Source organism: Oncorhynchus tshawytscha, linkage group LG04 (genome assembly GCF_018296145.1).
Source record: "Oncorhynchus tshawytscha isolate Ot180627B linkage group LG04, Otsh_v2.0, whole genome shotgun sequence".
Taxonomy (NCBI): domain Eukaryota; kingdom Metazoa; phylum Chordata; class Actinopteri; order Salmoniformes; family Salmonidae; genus Oncorhynchus; species Oncorhynchus tshawytscha.
The window spans coordinates 24,079,746-24,107,572 of record NC_056432.1 but is presented as its reverse complement, the minus strand read 5'-3'; the positions used below and the strand labels follow the sequence as shown (position 1 = coordinate 24,107,572).

At 45.3% G+C, this 27,827-nt stretch overlaps 1 protein-coding gene across 3 annotated transcripts; it reads left to right on the top strand.

The window, feature by feature from the left end:
- The first annotated feature begins 9 nt into the window (after positions 1–9).
- Positions 10–26,918, top strand: LOC112248381 (aspartate beta-hydroxylase domain-containing protein 2). 3 transcript variants are annotated; one of them, XM_024417341.1, is made up of 4 exons: positions 10–419; positions 24,410–25,618; positions 25,902–26,015; positions 26,178–26,918. In XM_024417341.1, the coding sequence occupies exons 2-4, from the start codon at positions 24,754–24,756 to the stop codon at positions 26,285–26,287; spliced, it is 1,089 nt and encodes a 362-aa protein (XP_024273109.1). In that variant the 5' UTR covers positions 10–419; positions 24,410–24,753; the 3' UTR covers positions 26,288–26,918. The 3 variants fall into 3 exon arrangements, with proteins under 3 accessions (XP_024273109.1, XP_024273110.1, XP_042176436.1); XM_024417342.2 differs by lacking the exon at positions 10–419 and adding an exon at positions 434–860; XM_042320502.1 differs by lacking the exon at positions 10–419 and having other exon boundaries at positions 22,372–25,618.
- The last annotated feature ends 909 nt before the right edge of the window (positions 26,919–27,827 follow it).

The window sequence follows — 27,827 nt, the reverse complement described above, 5'->3', positions numbered from 1 at the left end:
AGGGATTGGATGAGTTGCCCACGTCTTTTGTCCTGTAGAGTTTTATAGGCTACTGGCTACATTATTACAAAGCGATTTAAGGTTATTTTTACGGACACATATAGCTTATAAGTATTTAGCATTTACATTCTTATTTGCGAAGGCCTATGTTTAATTTTAAATCTAAAGATTAGCTTGTACGCCTATACCGGGGTAGATTGATCTGACTTCCTGTTGCACTGCGGTGCTTTGTACGTGCTTTGCCTGCTGTTAGTTTACTAGATATCGCGGTGAATGTCATGCAACAACACAAGTTAAGTAGGGACCTAGTTATGATTGACAGGTAATTATAGGCTTATAGCTTAGATAAAGAGGACACTAGCTGCTTGGTAACATGGTAAACCTATAGGCGAGATATCATCCACAACCATGGCAATTGGGTGAGTTATTATTATTATTGCGCAGGCCTATCATGTTGCATTCGTTCCGAGTTGTTTCTATGGGCTACAGGTCTAGCTTTTACAGATCTTTACACAAGATTCTGTCTGAGATTCTGTTGTGATTTTATGCGATTGAATGATGACACGTAGGCAAGCATGAGGGCATTAGAGGCAGGAATATTGGTGAAATTGAGAAAGGGGAAACGAGTGTGTTATGGATGGTTGTCCCCATTCCTGTATGGTTTTTAAATATGACAGTTCCTCAAGGCACGGCAGCAGACAACGAGCGTATATAGGCTATAGCTCAGTGGAGTGAACTATGTAGTTGTGCCAGAGCTGTTCTTTGGGAGCGTGCGGTCTCGGTGGACTGTGATCGGGGCTGTGTTCACTTGAGGAGATGGCTGTTCTGGCTGCCCAAGCAGGTTTGCCGGACCATTCTTGGTGAGATGGTTTTGCAGGAGAAGCATAGGAAGTTATGTACATTGTGAGCTCTGCTTATACGTGTTTATGTTTACTGCATGCAGTGCATAGTATTCTTGTGACAGTGTATCTTTTCGTCTGTGTCGTGACTCGTGATAGTGGGTGCTTCATACTGCAGTTACTGTTCATGTATATATGCTGGTGCTAATCCTTTGTTCTCTTCATGCACATTATGGTTGTTTACATACAATGATCCTGTTTCACTTTCCTAAGGGACAGTTCGAAATGTACAATATTGGAGGGGTTGTCAAAAATATTTTTTAAACATTTTTGCTTTGGGGAGTGTTTTTTTTTTGTTTGCACAGGGGAGGGTAATGCGTTTTTCCCCCTGATTTACATTCATCATTCTGCAGGTGTTACTATATATTGTCTTCCATATTGCCAGATTTCCTATTCTGCTTGCATGCGCCTCCCCTATCAAGGTGTTTTGGTACTTCCCTTATGCCCTATGCTTTTTCCACATGCTTACTATACCACACATAGGTCAATATAGTCTACCAATCAACTGTCTATCCTGCCCTGTATTCATAGTGACAATAGTGGTAGGTGGATTGTTTGTCCAGATCTGCAGTAGGTTAAGTAGAAATCATACCACACAAAATAATTAAAATCTGCATTTTTCAAAATAAGTCCACAAAATAGAGGAATAGCTGACAAGCAGAGGAGAGGCCAGGTGCATCATTGCATGAAAGAACAGTGAAGACATGCAATTCAAAAAGCTCTCTTATTGATCTTGTTTAAGAACAATAAAATTATCCTACCTAGCCTACAACACCACAATCCAATTAATAATTGCATTATTGTTTTCAAGTGAGCATAATTCTACTCTAGGCTTTGCACTGCAGTGGAAAAGGTCATTTGAATAATGGCGCAAAAGCCCTGAATGTTTCATTCCATTTGGATCAGTTGTGGGTCTACTCTTGACAGATTATAGAAAGGCACAGGAGCAGGCCAGTCTGCCTGCATTTTTACTTCTGATGCGTTGTCTGTTGCTGAACCATTCTCCCAAGTTATTATATGCTCCCAGCAGGCCCAGTTAGAGGTGTGGACTCGAGTCACATGACTTGGACTCGAGTCTGACTCGAGAAAATAAAATAACTTGACTTCACCTTGGAGACTCGGGACCCGACTGATTACTTGAAATTATCTGGCCAGGATTTGTAATGTTTTGTCACTTATTTTGTGGCACAGAGTATCCATGGATTAGGCTACTCTCCACACAGCCAGAGACAGTATCGCATTTGCAAATAAACAGATTAGCTAGTGAAACCCACACTCTGCCCTCTGATTGGACCAGCAAACTGTCAATTAACACAGGTTGGGTGAGCTACAGTAGCGCAGTGAGAAAGTTTTGAGGGGATGCTGGCAAAAACAGAGTAGCCTACCTACGTTAATATTATCCATACACAAATCAGTCTAGCAATCTGCTACGGAGGCATCTTTGCCAGAAAAATAGGCTACCTGGTGAATTCATTGATTATTTTCATATTTCAGGTAGATCTAGTTTGGGTGGGTTATAAGTAGGCCTGTGGCGGTCACGAAATTTCGTCAGCTGGTGATTGTCAAGCATGTAACTGTCGGTCTCACGGTAATTGACCGTTAATTAACAAACACATTAAGGATCTCCTGGCGTCCACACATAGCCTACAAGCCATTTTAAAAACTAAAATAAATCCATGTAATATAGCCTACACCTTAACAATAAATCCATAATTTATTTTAGACATGTCTAAAGAAGCATGATATGAAGAAAATGTAGTCTTTTTCAGAAAATAATAAAAGCATACTCTGACTTGTCCTGATGTGGCTATGACTGTGGGCTACACTAGTTTAACAGACAAGATTTACTTATAATTCCGTGGCATTATTTTATATTATTTTATAGTATGAATAATACAATTGAACAAAGCTGAATAAAATATACATATTTTCTCCAAATGATTTGAGGGAGTGCGCACATGCGGCCATTCTGTGTTGAGCGGTTGAGCAAAGAAATAGGTACTCCAATATGCAAAATGTAGAGTTATTAATGTAACTTTAGTTCTACAAATGTTGGGCTATATGTTTTGATTTTTAATACATTGTAAGGCTGCATGGTGAGACTAATGATTATTTGAAAAAAAGTAGCTTGAAAGGCATGAGCTCTGCTTTGTTTTTTTTTGCGCAGGCTGTACACACTTCATTAGTCTCTCATTCACAATTTGACGAGCACTTGATAATGCCTCGAGTTTAATGGCGGCATCGCCTTTGTGGCCATAATGCACCCAAAAAAATCCATGCCTTTTGCGGCCGGGAGTGCTGCGTTGTGCCATATCCAATTACGAGGTGCATATTGAAGATATTGGATTAGCTGTCCACATTTACTTTTCGTCAGCCAACAAGATGAGTAGGCCTAATGAACAGCGAAACTATAGCCAATGTCAATGTACTGTCCCCCGTAGTACAAAAGTCGACCTATTCTGTGCGAGAAATAAATATTCCTAACAGTGGGACAGTTGTGGGATGCGATAGATCCCAAATTAATACAACAACTAGCATCAAAAAACCTTGTTTATGCAATGTGGCTGACGAAACAGATCAGAACGTTTAGCTTAAAATGTTGATAAACTATTAGGCTATTTCTTCACATTATAGGCGCAGCCATGCGCACATGGTAGAAGGCTGTAAGCGCAAATGTTCCATTAGCGGAAAACACTATTATCAAAAGTGACCACAAATGTGATTATGCATGTCATGCTTTTATTATAAAGGTGCATTTTTATGTTGAAAATTATCTTACCCAAACTTGAAACTCACGAGGAAAGCGGATTAATGTGCTTAATTTTAAGAAATGATTTGGCCACTTTAGTTGTGATGCAAACCTTATTAAAACATATAAGCCTACATGAGGTGTGTGACTATGATTTGAACAAGTCACAAAAACAGGAATTGTTTCTTATGCGGGGCATCATTCACAAGTGATGATATATATAATTAATCAGACTATTCTTGATTTAATCTTGTCTTTACATATACTAAACAATATATGTGTGACATTTATGATTTAGAATGGACCATTATCATGCAGCTGTATCGAAACAGGGGCAGCGGGAAAAAAAAACATGTCATCTATGCACTTAAATAGCAAATGGACGCATTTCCTGTGGTTTATTTTCATACCAGGAAAGGTTGGCTATACTCCTGTTGTAAATATAAGCAATGTGCTTAATATTAGGAAAGATTAATAATTATAGTAGGCCTAGTCTATAGAAAGCTCATGGGATCCTCCTCTTTTTATTAGCGGCCATCACTCTCTTTTCAATTGCATAGCCTATAGAAATGTTGCGCAACATGAAGTGTTTGATTAGATGTTCAAATACATTTGCATTGACGTCAGAGGGAGTAGAGGGACAATATTGTGCTGAGTACCAGACAGTTAACAAGTTTGGTAGGCTACTAATGACCAGCAGCAGCATCAGAGCTTCGACAAGCCTAAATACCGTAAGTAAATGGTCATGTGGAATTTGACTGCCTTCATGACTTGTGACCGCTGGTAATACGGTCACTGCAACAACTCTAGTTATAATTATATACCGCAGGGGTGGTACTGGTTATATATCTAACATCGCACTAGCTTCAGGACTTATGCGATGAATATGTAACATATTCTGGTGAATTACAGTGCCTTCAGAACCCTTTACATTTTGTTAGTTTACAGACTTATTCTAAAATTGATTAAATTGTTTGTTTACCCTCAATCTACACACTACCCCATAATGACAAAACAAAAACAGGTTTTTAGAAATTTTAGCAAATTTATCAAATAAAACTAAAATATCACATTTACATAAGTATTCAGACCCTTTACTCAGTACCTTGTTGAAGCACCTTTGCCAGCGATTACAGCCTTGGGTCTTGGGTGTGGCGCTACAAGCTTGTCACACCTGTATCTGGAGAGATTCTCCCATTCTACTCTGCAGATCCTCTCAAGCTCTGTCAGGTTGGATGGGGAGCGTCGCTGCACAGCGATTTTCAGGTCTCTTCAGAGATGTTCGATCGGGTTCAATTCCGTGCTCTGGCTGGGCCACTCAAGGACATTCAGAGACTTGTCCCGAAGCCATTTGTATTGTGTGTGTTCTTAGGGTCGTTGTCCTGTTGGAAGGTGAACCTTCGCCACAATCTGAGGTCCCGAATGCTCTGGAGCATCAAGGATCTCTCTGTACTTTGCTCTGTTCATCTTTGCCTCAATCCTGATTAGTCTCCCAGTCCCTGCCACTGTAAAACATCCCCACAGCATGATGCCGCCACCACCATGCTTCACCGCAGGGATGGTGCCAGGTTTCCTCCAGATGTGACGCTGGACATTCAGGCAAAGTGTCCAATCTTGGTTTCACCAGACCAGAAAATCTTATTTCTTATGGTCTGAGAGTCTTTAAGTGCCTTTTTGGAAAACTCCAAGTGGGCTGTCATGTGTCTTTTACTGAGGAGTGGCTTCCGTTTGGCCACTCTACCATAAAGGCCGTTTGGCCACTCTACCATAAAGGCCTGATTGGTGGAGTGCTGCAGAGATGGTTGTTCTTCTGGAAGGTTCTCCCATCTCCACAGAGGAACTCTGGAGCTCTGTCAGAGTGACCATCGGGTTCTTGGTCACCTGCCTGACCAAGGCCATTCTCCCCCGATTGCTCAGTTTGGCCGGGCGACCAGCTCTAGGAAGAGTCTTGGTGGTTCCAAACTTCTTCTATTTAAGAATGATGGAGGCCACTGTGCTTTTGGGGACCTTTAATGCTGCAGAAATGTTTTGGTACCCTTCCCCATATTTGTGCCTTAACAAAATCCTGTCTCGGAGCTCTACAGACAATTCCTTCGACCTCATGTCATGGTTTTTGCTCTGACATTTACTGTCAACTGTGGGACCTTACATAGACGAATGTGTACCTTTCCAAATCATGTCCAGTCAATTGAATTTACCACAGGTGGACTTCAATCAAGTTTTAGAAACATCTCAAGGATGATCAATGATAACAGGATGCACCTGACCTCAATTTAATTTCTCATATCAAAGGGTCTGAATACATATGTAAATAAGGCATTTCTGTTTTTTTAAATGTCAAAACTGTTTTTGCTTTGTCATTATGGGGTATTATGTGTAGATTGCTGCATATTTGTATTTATTTCATCAATTTTAGAATAAGGCTGTAACGTAACAAAATGTGTAAGAAATGTGTAAAAAAAAGTTCAAACTTTGAACCCCTCCTTTTTGTCGTACGCAGGTCAAACAGTTTGAGATCCACTGCGCTAGTGAACAGGTTGCTGATTTGTGGTACAGCTATAGGATCGGGTGCAGCGCAAATGTAGGGAGAGAGGATTAACATAAATAAATATGCAGCTACAAAAAATGGTTTGCTGATCAAGAATATTAACTGTTTTGTGGTGAATTCTTCTTTCTTAACCCATTATTTTAGTTATTTTTTCACCTTTATTTAACCAGGTAGGCTAGTTGAGAACAAGTTCTCATTTACAACTGCGGCCTGGCCAAGATAAAGCAAAGCAGTGCGACACAAACAACAACACAGAGTTACACATGGAATAAACAAACATACAGTCAATAATACAATAGAGAAAGTCTATATACAGTGTGTGCAAATGAGGTAGGATAATAAATAGGCCATGTTGGCTAAATTATTACAGTATGGCAAATTATTCACTGGGGTGATAGATGTGCAAGTAGCGGTACTGGGGTGCAAAGGAGCAAAATAAATAACAATATGGTGATGAGGTAGTTGAATGGGCTATTTACAGATTGGCTATGTGCAGTGATCTGTGAGCTGCTCTGACAGCTGATGCTTAAAGCTAGTGAGGGAGATATGAGTCTCCAGCTTCAGTGATTTTTTTTTTGCAGTTCGTTCCAGTCATTGGCAGCAGAGAACTGGAAGGATAGGCGGCCAAAGGGGGAATTGGTTTTGGGGGTGACCAGTAAAATATACCTGCTGGAGCGCGTGCTGCGGGTGGGTGCTGCTATGGTGACCAGTGAGCTGAGATAACGGGGGGCTTTACCTAGCAACGACTTCTAGATGACCTGGAGCCAGTGGGTTTGGCGACGGATATGAAGTGAGGGCCAGCCAACGAGAGCATACAGGTTGCAGTGGTGGGTAGTATATGGGGCTTTGGTGACAAAACGGAAGGCACTGTGATAGACTGCATCCAATTTGCTGAGTAGAGTGTTGGAGGCTATTTTGTAAATGACATCGCCAAAGTCAAGGATCGGTAGGATAGACAGTTTTACTAGGGTATGTTTGGCAGCATGAGGGAAGGGTGCTTTGTTGCGAAATAGGAAGCTGATTCTAGATGTAATTTTGGATTGGAGATGCTTAATGTGAGTCTAATCTGATGCTGGGCGGGTGGGTAGGTGTGGGCAGCGATCGGTTGAAGAGCATGCATTTAGTTTTGCTTGCATTTAAGAGCAGTTGGAGGCCACGGAAGGAGAGTTGTATGGCATTGAAGCTTGTCTGGAGGTTAGTTAACACAGTGTCCAAAGAAGGGCCAGAAGTATACAGAATGGTGTTGTCTGCATAGAGGTGGATCAGAGAATCACCAGCAGCAAGAGCAACATCACTGATGTATACAGAGAAAAGAGTCGGCCTGAGGGTACGGTGGGATTCGAAATGGTCGGTGATCTGTTTGTTAACTTGGCTTTCGAAGACCTTAGAAAGGCAGGGTAAGATAGATATAGGTCTGTAGCAGTTTGGATCTAGAGCATGGGTGTCAAACTCTGGCCCGTGGGCCAAATTTGGCCCGCGGGGTAATTATATTTGGCCCGCGAGACAATACCAAATTACTACTAGAGCTGGCCCGCCGGTATTATACAGCGCATTCACCACTAATACTACGAATCCCATAATGCTCTGCTGTTTTCGCGCGCCAATCAGGACAGGACCCAGAAACGCTCTCTCCTCTGTGACAGTAGTCATAGCAACATAGACGCTACAACTGTCAGCGAGCTAACCCTTCCCAAAAATGGCGAAAGAAAGGCAGAAAACAGGAGCTTTCTGGACAAGTGGGAGGCAGAATATCTGTTTACATATGTAAAAGACAAACCTGTTTGTCTTGTTTGTGGAGTCAACGTGGCTGTAAGTAAGGAGTACAACATTAGACGACACTATGAAACGAAACACCATGACAAATACAAGGACCTGGACATGACTCAAAGGAGCCAGAAAGTAGAGGAGATGAAAAGAAGTTTGGTTTCACAACAGAATATGTTTAAAAAAGCCACATCACAAAGCGAGGCTGCTGTAAAGGCTAGTTATATAGTGGCAGCAGAGATCGCAAAATCAGCCCGGCCCTTTAATGAGGGAGAGTTCATGAAAAAGTGCATGATGAAGGTTTGTGACCTCGTATGCTCAGAGAAAAAACAAGCATTTTCAAACGTGAGCCTGAGCAGGAACACAGTAGCTGATCGCACATGTGATCTTGCCACCAATCTGTATGACCAGCTGATGGAAAAGGGAAAAGATTTTGTTGCGTTCTCCCTCGCTGTGGATGAGAGCTGCGACGCATCTGATACTGCTCAGCTGTCAGTCTTCATCCGTGGAGTTGACTCAAATCTGTGTGTTACGGAGGAGCTATTAGGATTCAAATCAATGCATGGCACAACCACAGGAAAGGAAATCTTTGAGGAGGTTTCCAAATGTGTAACTGAAATAAAGCTGCTGTGGGATAAACTCGTTGGATTAACGACAGATGGTGCGCCAGCGATGTGCGGTAAAAAGAGTGGACTGGTGGGCATGGTTCGGGAGAAGATGCGGGAAGAGAACTGTGCAGGTGAGCTAACTGTTTACCACTGCATCATACATCAGGAAGCACTGTGTGCCAAAGCCCTAAAGATGGAACATGTTATGACCACAGTAACACAGGTAGTTAACTTTATAAGAGCCAAAGGTCTAAATCACCGCCAGTTTAAATCTTTTCTGGAGGAGTGTGGTTCGGAATACGCAGACGTGCCGTATCACACAGAGGTGAGATGGCTAAGCAGAGGAAAAGTACTGAACAGATGTTTCGAGCTGCATGAGGAAATATGTCAATTCCTGGAAACCAAAGGGAAGGATACAGCAGAGCTCCGGGAGCAAAAGTTCCTGTGTGAGCTGGCCTTTCTCTGTGACATCTCGAGCCATCTCGATGCGCTGAACCTGCAGCTTCAGGGACGGGGGCGCATCATCACAGACATGTACGCTGCAGTGAGGGCCTTCAAAACTAAACTGTGCCTGTGGGAGAATCAGATGCTGCAAGGAAACCCTTGCCATTTTCCCTGCTGCCAATCCATAAAAGCGCAGATCTCTACCGCCGTGTTCCCATGCGCACAGTTTGCTGAAAAACTCAGTGTTCTCGCCGCTGAGTTTAGCCGGCGATTTGCCGACTTCGATGCCCAGAAATGCAAGTTTGAACTGCTTAGTAATCCCTTCGCAGTTGATGTGGAAAATGCACCAACCAACATCCAAATGGAGCTGATTGAACTCCAGTGCAACGACACGCTGAAGTCAAAGTATGATGCTGTGGGCGCCGCACAGTTTCCACGGTTCATCCCTGACACAATGCCTCAGCTCCGCACCCAAGCTGCTCAGATGCTCTCCATGTTCGGCAGCACTTATCTATGCGAGCAACTTTTCTCCTCGATGAAGATGACCAAAACAACTCACAGGAGACGTCTGACTGATGAACATCTTCGCTCGATACTGAGGATTTCTTCAGCTCAGAGCTTGAGCCCAGACATTGATGAACTAGCATCCAAGAAGAGATGCCAGGTATCTGGCTTGGGCACATCAGATTAGACCAGTGTGCAATAATTAACGTTTTCTTTATGCACTTTTTCTTGCTACAAGGCATGGGCTTGAATGGTTGATTGATTTATTATCATTTTATTTGTAAAATTATTAGCCAGTGGAAAAAGTTTATTTTGGTATTTAAATCAGAAGGCTGCAAATAGAAAAGAGGCATACAATTTTTATTTAAATTTTATTTATTTAATAAATGAATGCCATTGATGTGTTTTTTCATTTGAAATTCGATTTTGCATGTCTCCACTATTAAATTATATATTGTATGGTAATAAGCGATGCTTGTTCCATATTCAATGTTAAAGCAAAACTTGTTTGGGTCCATATTAAAAGGTTAATTTGTTCAATGTTGGCCCGTGACTTTGTTCAGGTTTTACATTTTGGCCCACTGGGTATTTGAGTTTGACACCCCTGATCTAGAGTGTCTCCCCCTTTGAAGAGGGGGATGACCGATGCAGCTTTCTAATCTTTGGGGATCTCAGACGATACAAAGGAGAGGTTGAACATGCTACTTTTAATTTTTTTTATTTAGCCGTTATTTTACCAGGTAAATTGACTGAGAACACATTCTCATTTGCAGCAACGACCTGGGGAATAGTTACAGGGGAGAGGAGGGGGATGAATGAGCCAATTGTAAACGGGGGATTATTAGGTGACAGTGATGGTTTGAGGGTCGGATTGGGAATTTAGCCAGGACACCGGGGTTAACACCCCTACTCTTACGATAAGTGCCATGGGATCTTTAATGACCTCAGAGAGTCAGGACACCTGTTTAACGTCCCATCCGAAAGACGGCACCCTACACAGGGCAGTGTCACTGGGATATTTGATATAATTTTTTTTAGACCAGAGGAAAGAGTGCCTCCTACTGGCCCTCCAACAACACTTCCAGCAGCATCTGGTCTCCCATCCGGGAACTGACCAGGACCAACCCTGCTTAGCTTCAGAAGCAAGCCAGCAGGGGTATGTAGGGTGGTATGCTGCCAGCATAGTAATAGGGGTTGCAACAATTTCGTTAGATAATTTTAGGAGAGCAGGTCCAGATTGTCTAGCCCTGCTGATTTGTAGGGGTCCAGATTTTGTACCGCTTTCAGAACATCAGCTATCTGGATTTGGGTGAAGGGGAAATGGGGGAGGCTTGGGCAAGTTGCAGTGAGGGGTGCAGGGCTGTTGACCAGGGTAGGGGTAGCCAGGTGGAAAGCATGGCCAGCCGTAGAAAAATGCTTGTTGAAATTGTCGATTATCGTAGATTTATTGGTGGTGACAGTGTTTCCTAGCCTCAGTGCAGTGGGCAGCTGGGAGGAGGTGCTCTTATTCTCCATGGACTTTAGTGTCCCAGAACTTTTTGGAGTTAGTGCTACAGGATGCAAATTTCTGTTTGAAAAAGCTAGCCTTTGCTTTCTTAACTGCCTGTGTATATTAGTTCCTAACTTCCCTGAAAAGTTGCATATCGCTGGGGCTATTCGATGCTAATACAGTATGCCACAGGATGTTTTTGTGCTGGTCAAGGGCAGTCAGGTCTGGAGTGAAACAAGGGCTATATCTGTTCCTGGTTCTACATTTTTTGAATGGGGCATGCTTATTTAAGATGATGAGGAAAGCACTTTTAAAGAATAACCAGGCATCCTCTACTGACGGAATGAGGTCAATATCATTCCAGGATACCCGGCCTAGGTCGATTAGAAAGGCCTGCTCGCTGAAGTATTTTAGGGAGCATTTGACAGGGACATCGTGACGGGAAAAGTGTGTTGTGGCCCCCTCGTGCTGTGACATCGGCAGATGGATCAGTAGGGCTCCGTGTGGTAAACCAGGCCAATTGTTAGAATAGGTATAGTGGCCAAATAATTTGTCCGATTGGCCTCTTAAGCTAACAGTCCAATGTGCTCTAGACAGTTAGCGGGCCGCGGCTAGCAGGCTAGAAGATGGGCCTAGCAAGGCTAATTGGTTCTTGCTTCGGGACAGAAACGTTAGCCAGGAGTGGCCACTCGGATAGCAGCTAGCTGGCTGCGATGATCCAGGTGAGGGAAAAAAAAGTTCAGAGTTTGCGGTAGGGATACGGAGAAAATAAGTCAGATTTGCTGTGGTTTGAGTCGCTCTGTGCAGACTGGCGAGAGTTGTCCGGGCTAAAGGTAGCTGATGACTGCTAGCAGTGGCTAGCTGACTACTAGCTAGTAGCTAGTTAGTTGGCTAGCTTCTTTTGGGGGGTTCCGGTTCAGAGGACGGATCAACAGGGCTCCGTGTGATGAACCAGGCCGATTGGCAAAATAGGTATAATGGCCAAAGAATTTGTCTGATGGTCCTCTTAAGCTAACAGTTCGATGTGCTCTAGACAGCTAGCAGGCTAGCGGGTGGGCATACAGGGGACGTCGCGACGGAGGAGTCAGTTGAAAAAAAACTTCGGGTGGAATTACGTCGGTAGTCCAGTCCTGATGGGTCGGCGGGGGTCCAGGTATTGTAGCCCAAGGAGTGGCTGATGGGCCTCTACTGCTAGCCGGGAGATGGGCCGAGCAGATGGGCCTAGCAATGGCTAACTGACTACTAGTTAGTAGCCAGTTACCTGGCTAGCTTTTGATGGGGGTTCCGGTTCTTAAGTATATAAAAATAGCAGATCTGTACCACATTGGGTGAGGCGGGTTGCATGAGAGTATATTCAGTCCGTAGATGGAAAGTGATAATAAAATATTTACGAAATATATACGAAAAAAACAAGGAAAAACAATATTTACACGTGACAAGACAAAACACACGTCTGACTGCTACACCATCTTGGATGTAGACCCTCACCTTAAGGTCCTCACCTAAAGTGCAGAGTATCAAAATCCTGAGGCATGTGTAAATCTGTTTTTTCAGGAGGGTGCAATTGTAAAGGTTCTATCTGACACTTCTGAATTAGACTTGTTCAGTTTTTAAGAATGTAGCTATTTGAATACATACATGATATATCACTATTGTACCCAAACCGGAAACTGTGGATTGATGGCAGCATTCGCGCGAAACTGAAAGCGCAATCCACTACTTTTAACCAGGGCAAGGTGACCGGAAACATGACCGAATACAAAGAGTGTAGCTATTCCCTCCGCACGGCAATCAAACAAGCTAAGCGTCAGTATAGAGACTAAGTAGAGTTGCAATTCAACAGCACAGACACAAGAGGTATGTGGCAGGGTCTACAGTCAATCACGGATTACAAAAAGAAAACCAGCCCCGTCGCGGACCAGGATGTCTTGCTCCCAGACAGACTGAATAACTTCTTTGCTCGCTTTGAGGACAATACAGTGCCACTGACACGGCCCGCTACCAAAACCTGCGGGTTCTCCTTCAGTGCAGCTGACGTGAGTAAAACATTTAAACGTGTTAACCCTCGCAAGGTTGCAGGTCCAGATGGCATCCCCAGCCGCGTCCTCAGAGCATGCGCAGACCAGCTGGCTGGTGTGTTTTACGGACATATTCAATCAATCCTTATCCCAGTCTGCTGTTCCCACATGCTTCAAGAGGGCCACCATTGTTCCTGTTCCCAAGAAAGCTAAGGTAACTGAGCTAAACGACTATCGCCCCGTAGCACTCCCTTCCGTCATCATGCTTTGAGAGACGGGTCAAGGACCATATCACCTCCACCCTACCTGACACCCTAGACCCAGTCCAATTTGCTTACAGCCCCAATAGGTCCACAGACGACGCAATCTCAACCACACTGCACACTGCCCTAACCCATCTGGACAAGAGGAATACCTATGTGAGAATGCTGTTCATCGACTACAGCTCAGCAATCAACACCATAGTACCCTCCAAACTCGTCATCAAGCTCGAGACCCTGGGTCTCGACCCCGCCCTGTGCAACTGGGTACTGGACATCCAGACGGGCCGCCCCCAGGTGGTGAGGGTAGGTAACAACATCTCCACCCCGCTGATCCTCAACACTGGGGCCCCACAAGGGTGCGTTCTGAGCCCTCTCCTGTCACCCACGACTGCGTGGCCATGCACGCATCCAACTCAATCATCAAGTTTTCGGATGACACTACAGTGGTAGGCTTGATTACCAATAACGACGAGACTGCCTACAGGGAGGAGGTGAGGGCCCTCAGTGTGGTGTCAGGAAAGTAACCTCACACACAACGTCAACAAAACAAAGGACATGATTGTGGACTTCAGGAAACAGCAGAGGGAGCACCCCCTTATCCACATCGACGGGACAACCTCAGGAGGCTGAAGAAATTCGGCTTGGCACCAAAAGCACTCAAACTTTTACAGATGCGCAATCGAGAGCATCCTGTCAGGCTGTATCACCGCCTGGTATGGCAACTGCTCCGCCCACAACCGTAAGGCTCTCCAGAGGGTAGTGAGGTCTGCATAACGCATTACCGGGGGCAAACTACCTGCCCTCCAGGACACCTACACCACCCGATTTCACAGGAAGGCCATAAAGATCATCAAGGACAACAACCACCGAGCCACTGCCTGTTCACCCCGCTATCATCCAGAAGGCGAGGTCCGTACAGGTGCATCAAAGCAGGGACCGAGAGCCTGAAAAACAGCTTCTATCTCAAGGGCATCAGACTGTTAAACAGCCACCACTAACATTGAGTGGCTGCTGACAACATACTGACTCAACTCCAGCTCACTTTAATAATGGGAATTGATGTAAAAAAATGTATCACTAGCAACTATAAACAATGTCATTTTTATGTTTACATACCCTACATTACTCATCTCATATGTATATACTGTACTCGATACCATCTACTGCATCTTGCCTATGCCATTCTGTACCATCACTCATTCATATATCTTTATGTACATATTCTTTATCCCTTTACACTTGTGTGTATGAGGTAGTAGTTGTGGAATTGTTAGGTTAGATTACTCATTGGTTATTACTGCATTGTCGGAACTAGAAGCACAAGCATTTCTAAATACTTTTTTCTTTACATAGTTGAATGTGCAGACAACAAAATCAGACAAATTATCAATGGAAATCAAATTTATCAACCCATGGAGGTCTGGATTTAGAGTCACACTCAAAATTAAAGTGGAAAACCACACTACAGGCTGATCCAACTTTGATGTAATGTCCTTAAAACAAGTCAAAATTATGTTCAGTAGTGTGTGTGGCCTCCACGTGCCTGTATGACCTCCCTACAAAGCCTGGGCATGCTCCTGATGAGGTGGCGGACGGTCTCCTGAGGGATCTCCTCCCACACCTGGACTAAAGCATCTGCCAACTCCTGGACAGTCTGTGGTGCAACGTGGCGTTGGTGGATGGAGCGAGACATGATGTCCCAGATGTGCTCAATTGGATTCAGGTCTGGGGAACGGGCGGGCCAGTCCATAGCATCAATGCCTTCCTCTTGCAGGAACTGCTGACACACTCCAGCCACATGAGGTCTAGCATTGTCTTGCATTAGGAGCAACCCAGGGCCAACCGCACCAGCATATGGTCTCACAAGGGGTCTGAGGATCTCAATCTCGGTACCTAATGGCAGTAAGGCTACCTCTGGCAAGCACATGGAGGGCTGTGCGACCCCCCAAAGAAATGCCACACCACACCATGACTGACCCACCGCCAAACCGGTCGTGCTGGAGGATGTTGCAGGCAGCAGAACGTTCTCCACGGCGTCTCCAGACTGTCACGTCTGTCACATGTGCTCAGTGTGAACCTGCTTTCATCTGTGAAGAGCACAGGGCGCCAGTGGCGAATTTGCCAATCTTGCTGTTCTCTGGCAAATGCCAAACGTCCTGCACGGTGTTGGGCTGTAAGCACAACCCCCACCTGTGGACGTCAGGCCCTCATACCACCCTCATGGAGTCTGTTTCTGACCGTTTGAGCAGACACATGCACATTTGTGGCCTGCTGGAGGTCATTTTTTCAGGGCTCTGGCAGTGCTCCTCCTTGCACAAAGGCGGAGGTAGCGGTCCTGCTGCTGGGTTGTTGCCCTCCTACGGCCTCCTCCACGTCTCCTGATGTACTGGCCTGTCTCCTGGTAGCACCTCCATTCTCTGGACACTACGCTGACAGACACAGCAAACCTTCTTGCCACAGCTCGCATTGATGTGCCATCCTGGATGAGCTGCACTACCTGAGCCACTTGTGTGGGTTGTAGACTCCGTCTCATGCTACCACTAGAGTGAAAGCACCGCCAGCATTCAAAAGTGACCAAAACATCAGCCAGGAAGCATAGGAACTGAGAAGTGGTCTGTGGTCACCACCTGTAGAACCACTCCTTTATTGGGGGTGTCTTGCTAATTGCCTATAATTTCCACCTGTTGTCTATTCCATTTGCACAACAGCATGTGAAATTTATTGTCAATCAGTGTAGCTTCCTAAGTGGACAGTTTGATTTCACAGAAGTGTGATTGACTTGGAGTTACATTGTGTTGTTTAAGTGTTCCCTTTATTTTTTTGAGCAGTGTACATTTTTTTAAAAGCATTCTTTATGGGGAAAAAATAAGGTATTATCTTATAAATAGGGAAGGTGGAGTTATGTCACGTGCCGTTAACAAAAATATAGAAATGTTTGCTCTATCCCAAATTACAACCAACTGATTTCATCGTTAACTCATATGGAGGAGGCAAGTGGAAAGGGGAGAAGGTAGGGAACTTGGCTGCCCTCTATTAAAGACTAAAATTGGCTTCCAAAAATGGTCATAAATACAAAAATATACACGTTTTAATTTGAGGATCAAAATCTTTTACAGGTTGCAAAATAGTTTAGATTTTCGATGTGCCGATTCCATGGCACATGGTTTATGAACTGACACACAAAACAACGCTTGTTTCAAAATGTATGTATTTTTTATTATACAAAATTATATAAAAAATGGACAAAATATGAGAAAAATAAGGGGGCAAGTACTTTTTCACACAGGGGAATTGGGTGTTGCATAACTTTGTTAATTAAATAAATAAAATTGTAATTTGAATAGGTTCCCATTATCTAATAGTAGGTTTTGGTTGAAGAGCTGTTAACATTACCTATCAAAAATAGAGAAAATCAGAAAGGAGGCAAATACTTTCTCACGGCACTGATATGTCTACAACCATGTTAGCTTTGCAGATTTTTCTGCGAAGAGACAGAACCATTAGATCACTTATTCTGGTATTGCCTCTATGGTATTGCCCACACACAACCACACACATTCACATACACATGTAACACACACAACATACACATGCATACTGACACAACACAAACACACAGTCGGAAGTTTACATACACTTAGGTTGGTGTCATTAAAACTCGTTTTTCAACCACTCCACATATTTCTTGTTAACAAACTATAGTTTTGGCAAGTCGGTTAGAACATCTACTTTGGGCATGACACAAGTAATTTTTCCAACAATTGTTTACAGACAGATTATTTCACTTATAATTCACTGTATCACAATTCCAGTGGGTCAGAAGTTTACATACTCTAAGTTGACTGTGCCTTTAAACAGCTTGGAAAATTCCAGAAAGTGATGTCATGGCGTTAGAAGTTTCTGATATGCTAATAGACATCATTTGAGTCAATTGGAGGTGAACCTATGGATGTATTTTAATGCCAACCTTCAAACTCAGTGCCTCTTTGCTTGACATCATGGGAAAATCTAAAGAAATCAGCCAAGACCTCAAGAAAAAAAATTGTAGACCTCCACAAGTCTGGTTCATCCTTGGGAGCAATTTCCAAACACCTGAAGGTACCATGTTCATCTGTACAAACAATAGTATGCAAGTATAAACACCATGGGACGACACAGCCGTTATACCGCTCAGGAAGGAGACGCGTTCTGTCTCCTAGAGATGAACAAATCAATCCCAGAACAACAGCAAAGGACCCTGTGAAGATGCTGGAGGAAACAGGTCCGAATGTATCTATATCCACAGTAAAACAAGTCCTAGATCGACATAACCTGAAAGGCCGCTTAGCAAGGAAGAAGCCACTGCTCCAAAACCGACATAAAAAAGCCAGACTACGGTTTGCAACTGCACATGGGGACAAAGATCGTACTTTTTGGAGAAATGTCCTCTGGTCTGATGAAACAAAAATAGAACTGTTTGGCCATAATGACCATCGTTATGTTTGGAGGAAAAAGGGGAGGCTTGCAAGCAGAAGAACACCATCCCAAACGTGAAGCATGGTGGTGGCACTGTGTGTTTGTGGGTGACTGTTCCTGTATCTGTGTTTTGCACCAGACAGGGCTGTTTTTGGTTTTCCACGTTTATTGTTTTGTAGTGTTCGTGTTTATCTGTTTTTATTAAACATGAATCAATATAACCACGCTGCGTTTTGGTCCGCCTCTACTTCACCCCAAGAGAACCGTTACAGAATCACCCACCACAACAGGACCAAGCGGCGTGGTAACGGGCAACAGCAACAGCAGCGAGAAGAGGAATGGACATGGGAGGATGAGTTGGATGGAAAAGGACCCTGGGCACAGCCTGGAGACTATCGCCGCCCCAAAGAAGAGCTGGAGGCGGCGAAGGCGGAGAGGCGCTGGTATGAGGAGGCAGCACGGCGGCGTGGATGGAAGCCCGAGAGTCAGCCCCAAAATTTTCTTGGGGAGGGGCACACAGGAAGTGTTTGCGAAGCCAGGTAGGAGACCTGCGCCAACTTCCTGTGCTTACTGGGGGGCTGGAGAGACCGGGCAGGCACCGTGTTATGCTGTGAAGCAAACGGTGTCCCCAGTGCGGGTGCATAGCACGGTGCGGTACATTCCAGCTCTGTGTATCGGCCGGGCTAGAGTGGGCATCGAGCCAAGTGCCATGAAGCCGGCTCTACGCATCTGGTCTCCAGTGTGTCTCCTTGGGCCGGCTTACATGGCACCAGCCTTGCGCACGGTGTCCCCGGTTCGCCTGCATAGCCCAGTGCGGGCTATTCCACCTCGCCGCACTGGCAGGGCGACCGGGACCATTCAACCGGGTAAGGTTGGGCAGGCTCAGTGCTCCAGTGCGCCTGCACGGTCCGGTCTATCCGTCACCACCTCCACGCACCAGCCCTCCGGTGGCAGCCCCCCGCACCAGGCTGTCTCTACGGCTCATCCTTACAGGGGCTCCCGCCTGTCCAGCGCTGCCGGAGCCTTCCTCCTCTCCAGCGCTGTCGGAGTCTCCCGCCTCTCCAGCGCTGCCAGAGCCTTCCTCCTCTCCAGCATTGCCGGAGCTTCCCGTCTGCCCAGCGCCTTCTGAGCTACCCGTCTGCCCAGCGCCATCTGAGCCACCCATCTGCCCAGCACCGCCTGAGCCACCCGTCTGCCCAGCGCCGCCTGAGCCACCCGTCTGCCCAGCGCCGCCTGAGCCACCCGTCTGCCCAGCGCCGCTTGAGCCACCCGTCTGCCCAGCCCCGCTTGAGCCGCCCGTCTGCCCAGCGCCGCCTGACTCTGCCCAGCGCCGCCTGAGCCGCCCGTCTGCCCAGCGCCGCCTGAGCCGCCCGTTGCCCAGCGCCGCCTGAGCCGCCCGTCTGCCCAGCGCCGCCTGAGCCGCCCGTCTGCCCAGCGCCGCCTGAGCCGCCCGTCTGCCCAGCGCCGCCTGAGCCGCCCGTCTGCCCAGCGCCGCCTGAGCCGCCCGTCTGCCCAGCGCCGCCAGTCTGCCAGGGGCCGCCAGCACCGCCAGTCAGCCAGGGGCCGCCAGTCAGCCAGGGGCCGCCAGTGCCGCCAGTCAGCCAGGGGCCGCCAGTCAGCCAGGGGCCGCCAGTCAGCCAGGGGCCGCCAGTGCCGCCAGTAAGCCCAGAGGCGCCAGAGCCCCTCAGCCCAGACGCCTCAGCCCAGAGGCGCCAGAGCCCCTCTGTCCCGAGCAGCCCCCCCTCTGTCCCGAGCTGCCGCCCCTCTGTCCCGAGCTGCCGCCCCTCTGTCCCGAGCTGCCGCCCCTCTGTCCCGAGCTGCCCCTCTGTCCATTGAGAAGGGTCGCCGTGGTTAGGAGGCGACGGAAGCGGACAATAAGTCAGACTAAGACTATGGTGAAGTGGGGGCCACGTCCAGCACCAGAGCCGCCACCGCGGACAGACGCCCACCCAGACCCTCCCCTGGTTACATTTCAGTCCGCACCTTTTTGTCACGTTCTGACCTTTATTTCCTTTGTTTTGTATTTATTTAGTCTGGTCAGGGCGTGAGTTGGGTGGGCAGTCTATGTTTGTTTTTCTATGTTTTGAGGTATTTCTATCTTTCGGCCTAGTATGGTTCTCAATCAGAGGCAGGTGTCATTAGTTGTCTCTGATTGAGAATCATACTTAGCTAGCCTGGGTTTCACTGTGTGTTTGTGGGTGATTGTTCCTGTCTCTGTGTTTTGCACCAGACAGGGCTGTTTTTGGTTTTCCACGTTTATTGTTTTGTAGTGTTTGTGTTTCCACTAGATGTTGGAACATTACTGCAGGGACTTGCTTCCCTTCAGTCACGAGCATTACTGAGGTCGGGCACGGATGTTGGGCGATTAGGCCTGGCTCGCAGTCGGCATTCCAATTCATCCCAAAGGTGTTTTAATGGGGTTGACATCAGTCCTCTGTACAGGCCAGTCAAGTTCTTCCACACCGATCTGGACAAACTATTTCTGTATGGACCTCGCTTTGTGCACTGGGGCATTGTCATGCTGAAACAGGAAAGGACCTTCCCCAAACTGTTGCCACAAAGTTGGAAGCACAGAATCGTCTAGAATGTCATTGTATGCTGTAGCGTTAAATTTTAACTTCACTTGAACTAAGGGGCCTAGGCTGAACCATTATTCCTCCTCCAGCTAACACTACAGTTGGCACTATGCATTGGGGCATGTAGTGTTCTCCTGGAATCCGCCAAACCAGATTTGTCCGTCGGACTGCCAGATGGTTAAGCATGATTCGTCACTCCAGAGAACATGTTTCCACTGCTCCAGAGTCCAATGGCGGCGAGCTTTACACCACTCCTGCCGACACTTGGCATTGCGCATGGTGATCTTAGGCTTGTGTGAGGCTGCTCGGCCATGGAAACTCATTTCATGAAGCTCCCAATGAACAGTTATTGTGCTGACGCTGCTTCCAGTTGAAGTTTGTAACTCGGTAGTGAGTGTTGCAACCGAGGACAGACCATTCAGCACTCGGCAATCCCATTTTGTGAGCTTGTTTGGCCTACCACTTCGCGGCTGAGCTGTTGTTTCTCCTAGATGTTTCCACTTCACAATAACAGCACTTACAGTTGAGCGGGGCAGCTCTAGCAGGGCAGAAATTTGACCAACTGACTTGTTGGAAAGGTGGCATCCTATGGTGGTGCCACGTTGAAAGTCACCAAGCTCTTCAGTATGGGCTATTCTACTGCCAATGTTTGTCTATGGAGATTACATGGTTGTGTGCTCAATTTTATACACTTCAGCGATGGGTGTGGCTGAAATAGACCAATCCACTAATTTGAAGGGGTGTCTACATACTGCTGTGTATATATAGTGTACCTACACGTACGCTACGGTCACAAAATGCAGGCCTTAATTAGTCGGGTACTCCCTGTATATAGCTCCCTTGCGTATTTTAATTTATTCCTCCTGTTACTATTTACTTGTTATACATTATTTTTAAACTGCATTGTTGGGAAGGGCTCGTAAGCAAGCATTTCACAGTAAAGTCTACACCAGTTGTATTCAGCGCATGTGATAAATACAATTGTATTTGATTATGTAGTTTGTTTTTGGTCACAGGTCCATGAGTGACAAAGTCATAACATTGTTCACAAATTATATCACTGTTGGGCGTTCTGGAAAGCCATACTCAATCAATCAACAACATAATACTCTTAACAAAATATTCAACTTTAAATCACAATCTGTTGATTTAATATGCGATTTAGAAAGGTTCAGAATCTATGTAAGACATCACAGCACAGTTGAAAATACAGTGAACTCAAAGTATTGGGACAGTGACAATTTGTATTTTGTTTAGGCTCTGTAATCTAGCACTTTGGATTTGAAATGATACAATGACTATTGGGTTAACGTGCAGACTGTCCACTTTAATTTTAGGGTATTTTCATACATATTGGGTGAACCGTTTAAAAGTTACAGCACTTTTTGTACATAGTTACGGATAATCTTGAATAATGATGAGTGAGAAAGTTACAGAGGCATAAATATCATACCCCGAAAAATGCTAACCTCCTGTCAAGGATTTCCTCCTCTTCTTCCGAAGAGGAGAGGCGAAAAGGATCAGAGAACCAATATGCGGCGTGGTAAGTGTCCATGGTTCTTTTAATATGTAAATGTACACATGAACACTACAAAACAATAAACATGGAATGTGTGAAACCCTAAACAGTCCTATCTGGTGCAAAGACAGAGACAGGAACAAACACCCACAAACACACAGTGAAACCCAGGCTAGCTAAGTATGATTCTCAATCAGAGACAACTAATGACACTTGCCTCTGATTGAGAACCATACTAGGCCGAAACATAGAAATACCCAAATTATAGAAAAACAAACACAGACTGCCCACCCAACTCACGCCCTGACCATACTAAATAAATACAAAACAAAGGAAATAAAGGTCAGAACGTGACACCTCCCCTGTTATTGTAATGGGTAGAGGTTAGCATGTCTTGGGGATATGATATTTGTGCTTCTAACTTTCTCACTCATCATTATTCACAATTGATTCATGAGTAACCGTAATCATGGTAGCATCCACATTAATGTAGAAGTGTTTAGAAACATTTTATTCTTGTTTACAATAAAAGTGACTGGAGTACAGAGCCAAAACAACAAAATGTGTCACTGTCCCAATACTTTTGGAGGTCACTGTATATGGCACAAGGAAATCAAGAGAGGGTGGTCTATGGAGATAGGTGGGATGGGTTGAGAGAAGCTGAGGGGTGGATTTAATCTGTAATAGTTATTCATCTGTAATAGACGGGAAAATAAAATATATAATGTGTACCGGTCACTATGAATCCAAATGTCCAAAAAATCCAAATGTGTATATGAAATCCAAATATATTATGTACAGATGTATTTGTAACAAAGTTACTTTTGTCCTCCGAAGAGAGGGGGGTGCTCTAATCTGATTTAAGCTACTTCAAAAGTCTCCTTGTCAGCTAACTGCTCACATTCATCCACTCCACTCTAATATAATTCCAGCATCCAAACTGCGCAACGGCCATTCAATTAATGGAAAAAGAGACATCTGTTACAAAACACAAAAGTTTCAATACTGAGTAAGGAGGGATGTCGAGATTGACATACTCTTCTTGATTGTGTTGTTGATAAGCACTTGAAGTCTGTAATCGTTGTGCGGTTATGCATTGCTTATTGGTTCTGTGTGGTGCATTGGCACAGAAACCTGTTGATGGAAAATATGTTGTATATATTTTAAATGATTATAAATAAAGCATCAAAATGTAGAACCTGATTTTCCCCCTAGCTGATCATTGTCTGCAGACGGATCTGATCGTGGTATAATGATACAGGCGTGGAGAGTGATGTGGTGGTCGGCAAACCCTTAACCTCCAGGCCCGTTAGCTGAAGTGGTAAAGTCGAAATCCACGTTTATAAACACAGGGTTGCTACAGTTATTGTTAGTTATGGTGGTAATAATTATTTTTGAGTTAATTTTATGAGGGGGCGGGGTGTGTAAAAACACTTTACAGTACAAGGGGAGGGTCATGTGAAAATATTTTTTATGTTTGGGAGGGTGGTGCATTTTTCTTTTGGACACCTTGAATTGGACCAGCACACCCCCAGTACATTTCTAACTGCCCCTAATGTATAACAAGCCAGTACAGTAGTGCTATTCTAGAACACCGTAGTGGCTCTCGTTTAGTATACATAGCCTTAGAGCTGCTCTCACTATTGATTCATGTAGGCAGATGTCAACACTGTCTATTTATGTTTCATGCATAATGTTATCCGAATACGTGCTCTCTTTTTCGGTCACACACTCTATCTCTCTGCAGTGTTTCCCCTAGGATTTTTTCCAGCAGCAGTGGCAAAGTTAGTGTGGGGGTAGTGGGCGTGGCCAATGGGGCAGTTCTAAAGGCCATAGAGACATTTTAGTTTTAAAGCTAATTTCCTGCAATTCTACACATTTTGTCATGGCGCTGAGAGAAAAATTGCAGTTTCATGAGTAATTTCCTGCAGCTCTACACATTTTGCCATGGGGCTGATAGAATTTGTAGTTTTAAAGCTGGTTTCCTGCAATTCTATACATTTTGCTATTCTTATGCTATCTGATTGACTCGAACATTATAACAAAGTCAATGGAGGCCCCATGCCATGCCATTTTTTACATTTCAAATTCTCCTTGTCAAGTTTTTATTTTGGTGATTGTTAGTTCTCAAATATGATCTTATTTAAAAAATATATTGCTCCATGGTATGTTCTACATCTGGTTTTAGTCGTTTAAGTTTATACTGAAAACATTTTACCATCCCGAAAAAATTATCCATGAAGCCATGAGTCATATGCATGAAATGTGACTCATGGCTTTGTACAATGCAGTGCGGAGGTGTGTGGAGACCTGAATTTGAAATGCCATCCGTATGGGTGTGTGCATGGTGCACTGTGTGTGTCCAGAGCTGAGTGTGGGGGTGGGAGTTAGCTGGTTTAATACGGAACTAAGTGGGGGAAGTCATGTGGAAAACTGAACTTGAAATGACATCTGCATGTTGGTACTCTACTTCTGTATTAGATGCTGCCTAAAGTCTTGAGTGTATTTGTTTGTGCAATGCTTATGCCTACTGACCTTTTCCCTATATTTCCTTCCCTCTCTTTCTGATGCAGAGGCCAGACACTCTGAGGTATGTTGTCTGTCTGCATTTGTCTAAAATGAAAAGGGGAGGGAGCAGCACAAATACCGCACAGCCAGAAGCCATGCAGGGGGAGCCCTCCCCTCATCCCTGAGTGCTGAAATGTCCAGACTGGAGCCTGAATGTGTCATCAGATAGTGTCAGACTGCATCCAGCAGGGGGGATGATAAGAGTTTATAGAAAGTAGCCTTTCAGACACCCTGTGGAAGATTTTCCTCTAAAATACTATTTTGAATCAGTCAGACAGATTTGGTCATTGACCTTCTCAACAGTAGTTTCTCCAGACCAGACCGCCAGGGGTTTTAGCGAGGAGCCAGTATGGAGTGGTCACTAGAAAGGGTGAGGGAGATGGTGGCTGGAGGGATGCAGTCTATGAGGGACTGTGAGTCCAGTGCCTTTGGCACAGCCATGTGCCTACTGCTGCTCTTTGTGTGGTACTGTTACAGGGTAGGTCGTGAGCACAGCTCCTCTCCCCTGCGTGGGGGGTACAGCAATGAGCCCAGTCGAGTAGGAGGGGGTGGGGGGGCCTTGATCAGCACAGATGGGGATGGTAGGGCTAAAGGCAGGCCGGTGTCAGGGGTGGAGGAGCAGAACGGCTTTGCTTACTGCCAGTCCACTGAGTGTTTTCGCTGCACCAACACAGGGGAGGGTCTTAATCAGAGGCTGTACCACAGCTTGCAGGATTACGCCAAACGCTACACCTGGTCAGGCATGGGCAGGGTACACAAAGGGGTACGAGACCAGGGCCGCTACCTCACCAGCCGGCCCACCATCCAGAGGCCAGAGGTGTTCTTCCTTCCTGACCTGCCCTCAGCACCCTTCTTCTCCCGGGATGCACAGAAACACGACGTGGAGCTGCTGGAGAGGAGCTTCCCTGCTCTGCTGGCTGAGTTTGAGAACATCTACCACGCCCCCCCAGCGCGGGCTGGCTCCTCCCTGCCTCCGGGCTGGAAGGCCAACAGCACCCCCCATGGCCAGTGGTGGACCTTCTACCTGGTGAACCAGGGAACTCCGCTGGCCCTGAATGCCAGGAGGTGCCCCCGGGCCTGGAGGGTGCTGGGCCAGCTGCGCACCTTCATTGCCAACAACGTGTTTGGAAATGCCTGCTTCTCTGTGCTGACCCCCGGAGCCCTGATCACTGAGCATTATGGCCCAACCAACGTCAGGCTGCGCTGCCACCTGGGTAAGAAATGGAGGGAGCTCCCTGGAGGGCTACAACACTGTTAAATATAGGGATGCACCTGGCCCCCAAAATGCACCTGGCTCCCATATGTATGTGTTCACCTGTGTCTTTGTGAAAGTATTATAATGATTTTCACTATAGTATGGTTGGTTTTAAAACTTGCTTTGCTTGCAGCATATACAGCTGACATTTTAGAAGATATTCATATGTGTTTGTGTCATACAATATTTCCCTTGGTTTCTTTAGTAATTATATAGACTGACTTGCTGTCTGTCCTCTGTAGGTCTTAGAGTGCCCTCTTCCTGTGAGCTGGTAGTTGGAGGGGAGCCGCAGTGCTGGTCTGAGGGGAGCTGTCTGCTGTTTGATGACTCCTTCCTCCACAGGGCCTTCCATGAGGGTGAGAGAGGGACAGCTGTTTGTGAGGAGGGATGAAAAGGGTCACCTTTTTCTACCCTGGGTTGCGTGTGTGTGTGTTTGTAATATTCTGACAAAGTGTTATTAAGCTGTTATAAAGGGTTGATTGGAGGAAAACATGAATTTGTGTTTTCTCTATGTTCAGGCAGCCCAGAGGACGGCCCCAGGGTGGTCTTCATGGTGGACCTCTGGCACCCTAATGTGGCAGCTGCTGAGAGGCAGGCTCTGGACTACATCTTCACCCCTGGACGCTGAGCAGACGGTGGGGTGGGGGGGAGAGGAAGAGAGACAGAGCTAAAGAGAGAAACACATAGAGGTAAAGAGAGACAGAGAATGTGTCAGAATTGAAGAGAGAGTTGGTGAGAAAAGTAGAGAAGAACAGTGTGAGTGAGGTGAGACATCTTCTTTGTCTCTTGTTCCGTTCCCACACTCACTGTGTACATATTCTCTGTCTTGTTCGAATTGGCTCTCTCCCTGTAACTCTCCCTTAGCACCTACTGACTTTGACCAAACAGACGTAATGTAAAATGTTACATTTGAATGTTTACAGCCCCAATCCTTATATCTGTGATTATTCCTGCCCATGTGTGATAGTTTACTGTGCTCTCCTTTAGAAATCAATACAGCTTTCACAAAAACAGTTGGATAAGCACATGGAAAATGTTTTTTTTTAGAGATCAAATGATTTGCTAGAGACTGCCTGTGTTGCTACACAGGAGAAATGGTTGTATTTGCAGTAGTGGGGAAATCACTGAGGAAGCCAGAAAAAAAGCCATATTACAACCTATGTTTTGTGATAACTGCGTTGTTTGCTCTATAACCTGTTAATTCATATGCCTTGCGACTGTGATATATAGGTCTAAAGACCGAGACAATAAGAAGACAGTGGCAGAATAAATTCAACCACCTTTGTTTTATCACAAACCCGGATAGCAACCTCTGTCCGGTTTAGTCCACAAAGCATATTGCATGTAACAGACATGACCTACAGCATGGTCAAATAAGTTAATGTTTCTGACTATTCCAGCACCATTTCAACTTCAACATTTCAACATCATCAAATCACCTCTGCTTAGTCTAATACGCTGAACTAAAAGATACCAAAAACAATTGAGTCTAATCAACGTAAGCTAAACATGATGTGGCTGTCCATGGATCTAATTTATTTGTGCGTGTGCGCATTTGTTCAAGTAGAATAATATGTTGACTCACCCTACTTGTAGAGAAATGCCAATGCCATCCCCCTCTTTCATTTTGACGAAACGGTCTATCATACAGTACACGGTTTCATTTTTTGTTGTCCTAGGCTAGCTGTCTAAAATGCATGCTGGCCTAACTTCCATTCATGGGCAATGTTAGCTAGATAACATTAGCCTTCTACATCTAGCTACATGTTGAACTAACATTCTCTCAGGCCAGGGTCACAACAATGTATGAATGAATGGTCAGAATGCCGTTATAATCATTGGCCAGTACAGAGAATTAAGTAAAACAACAAGTCCAAATCCCTATCGCCATCCATGGCTAATTTAGGAAAAGGAAAACTTTAGCTAGCTAGCTAGTCACTGGAAGACAACAACACAACGAGATGCAACAATTCAACTTGTTTCTATCAATGATGTATGCTCTCAATGCGATGTGATAGTAGTGACGCCAAAATCCAAGCTGGCTTCAATTGACACTTTTTTTTTTTTGGTGCGCCAAGACAGTTTAGCTCAACGATGAGCAACTTGTTTTATTGCATTTTTATCAAGGGAGGCCAAATGCTCTCAGGCATTCCTTGCTTTCCATTCAA

Coding starts and splice junctions, on each gene's coding strand:
- LOC112248381 (XM_024417341.1), top strand. CDS start 24,754: ATGGAGTGGTCACTAGAAAGGGTGAGGGAGATGGTGGCTGGAGGGATG. Junction 25,619..25,901: donor CAGGCTGCGCTGCCACCTGG/GTAAGAAATGGA, acceptor TGTCCTCTGTAG/GTCTTAGAGTGCCCTCTTCC. Junction 26,016..26,177: donor CCACAGGGCCTTCCATGAGG/GTGAGAGAGGGA, acceptor CTCTATGTTCAG/GCAGCCCAGAGGACGGCCCC.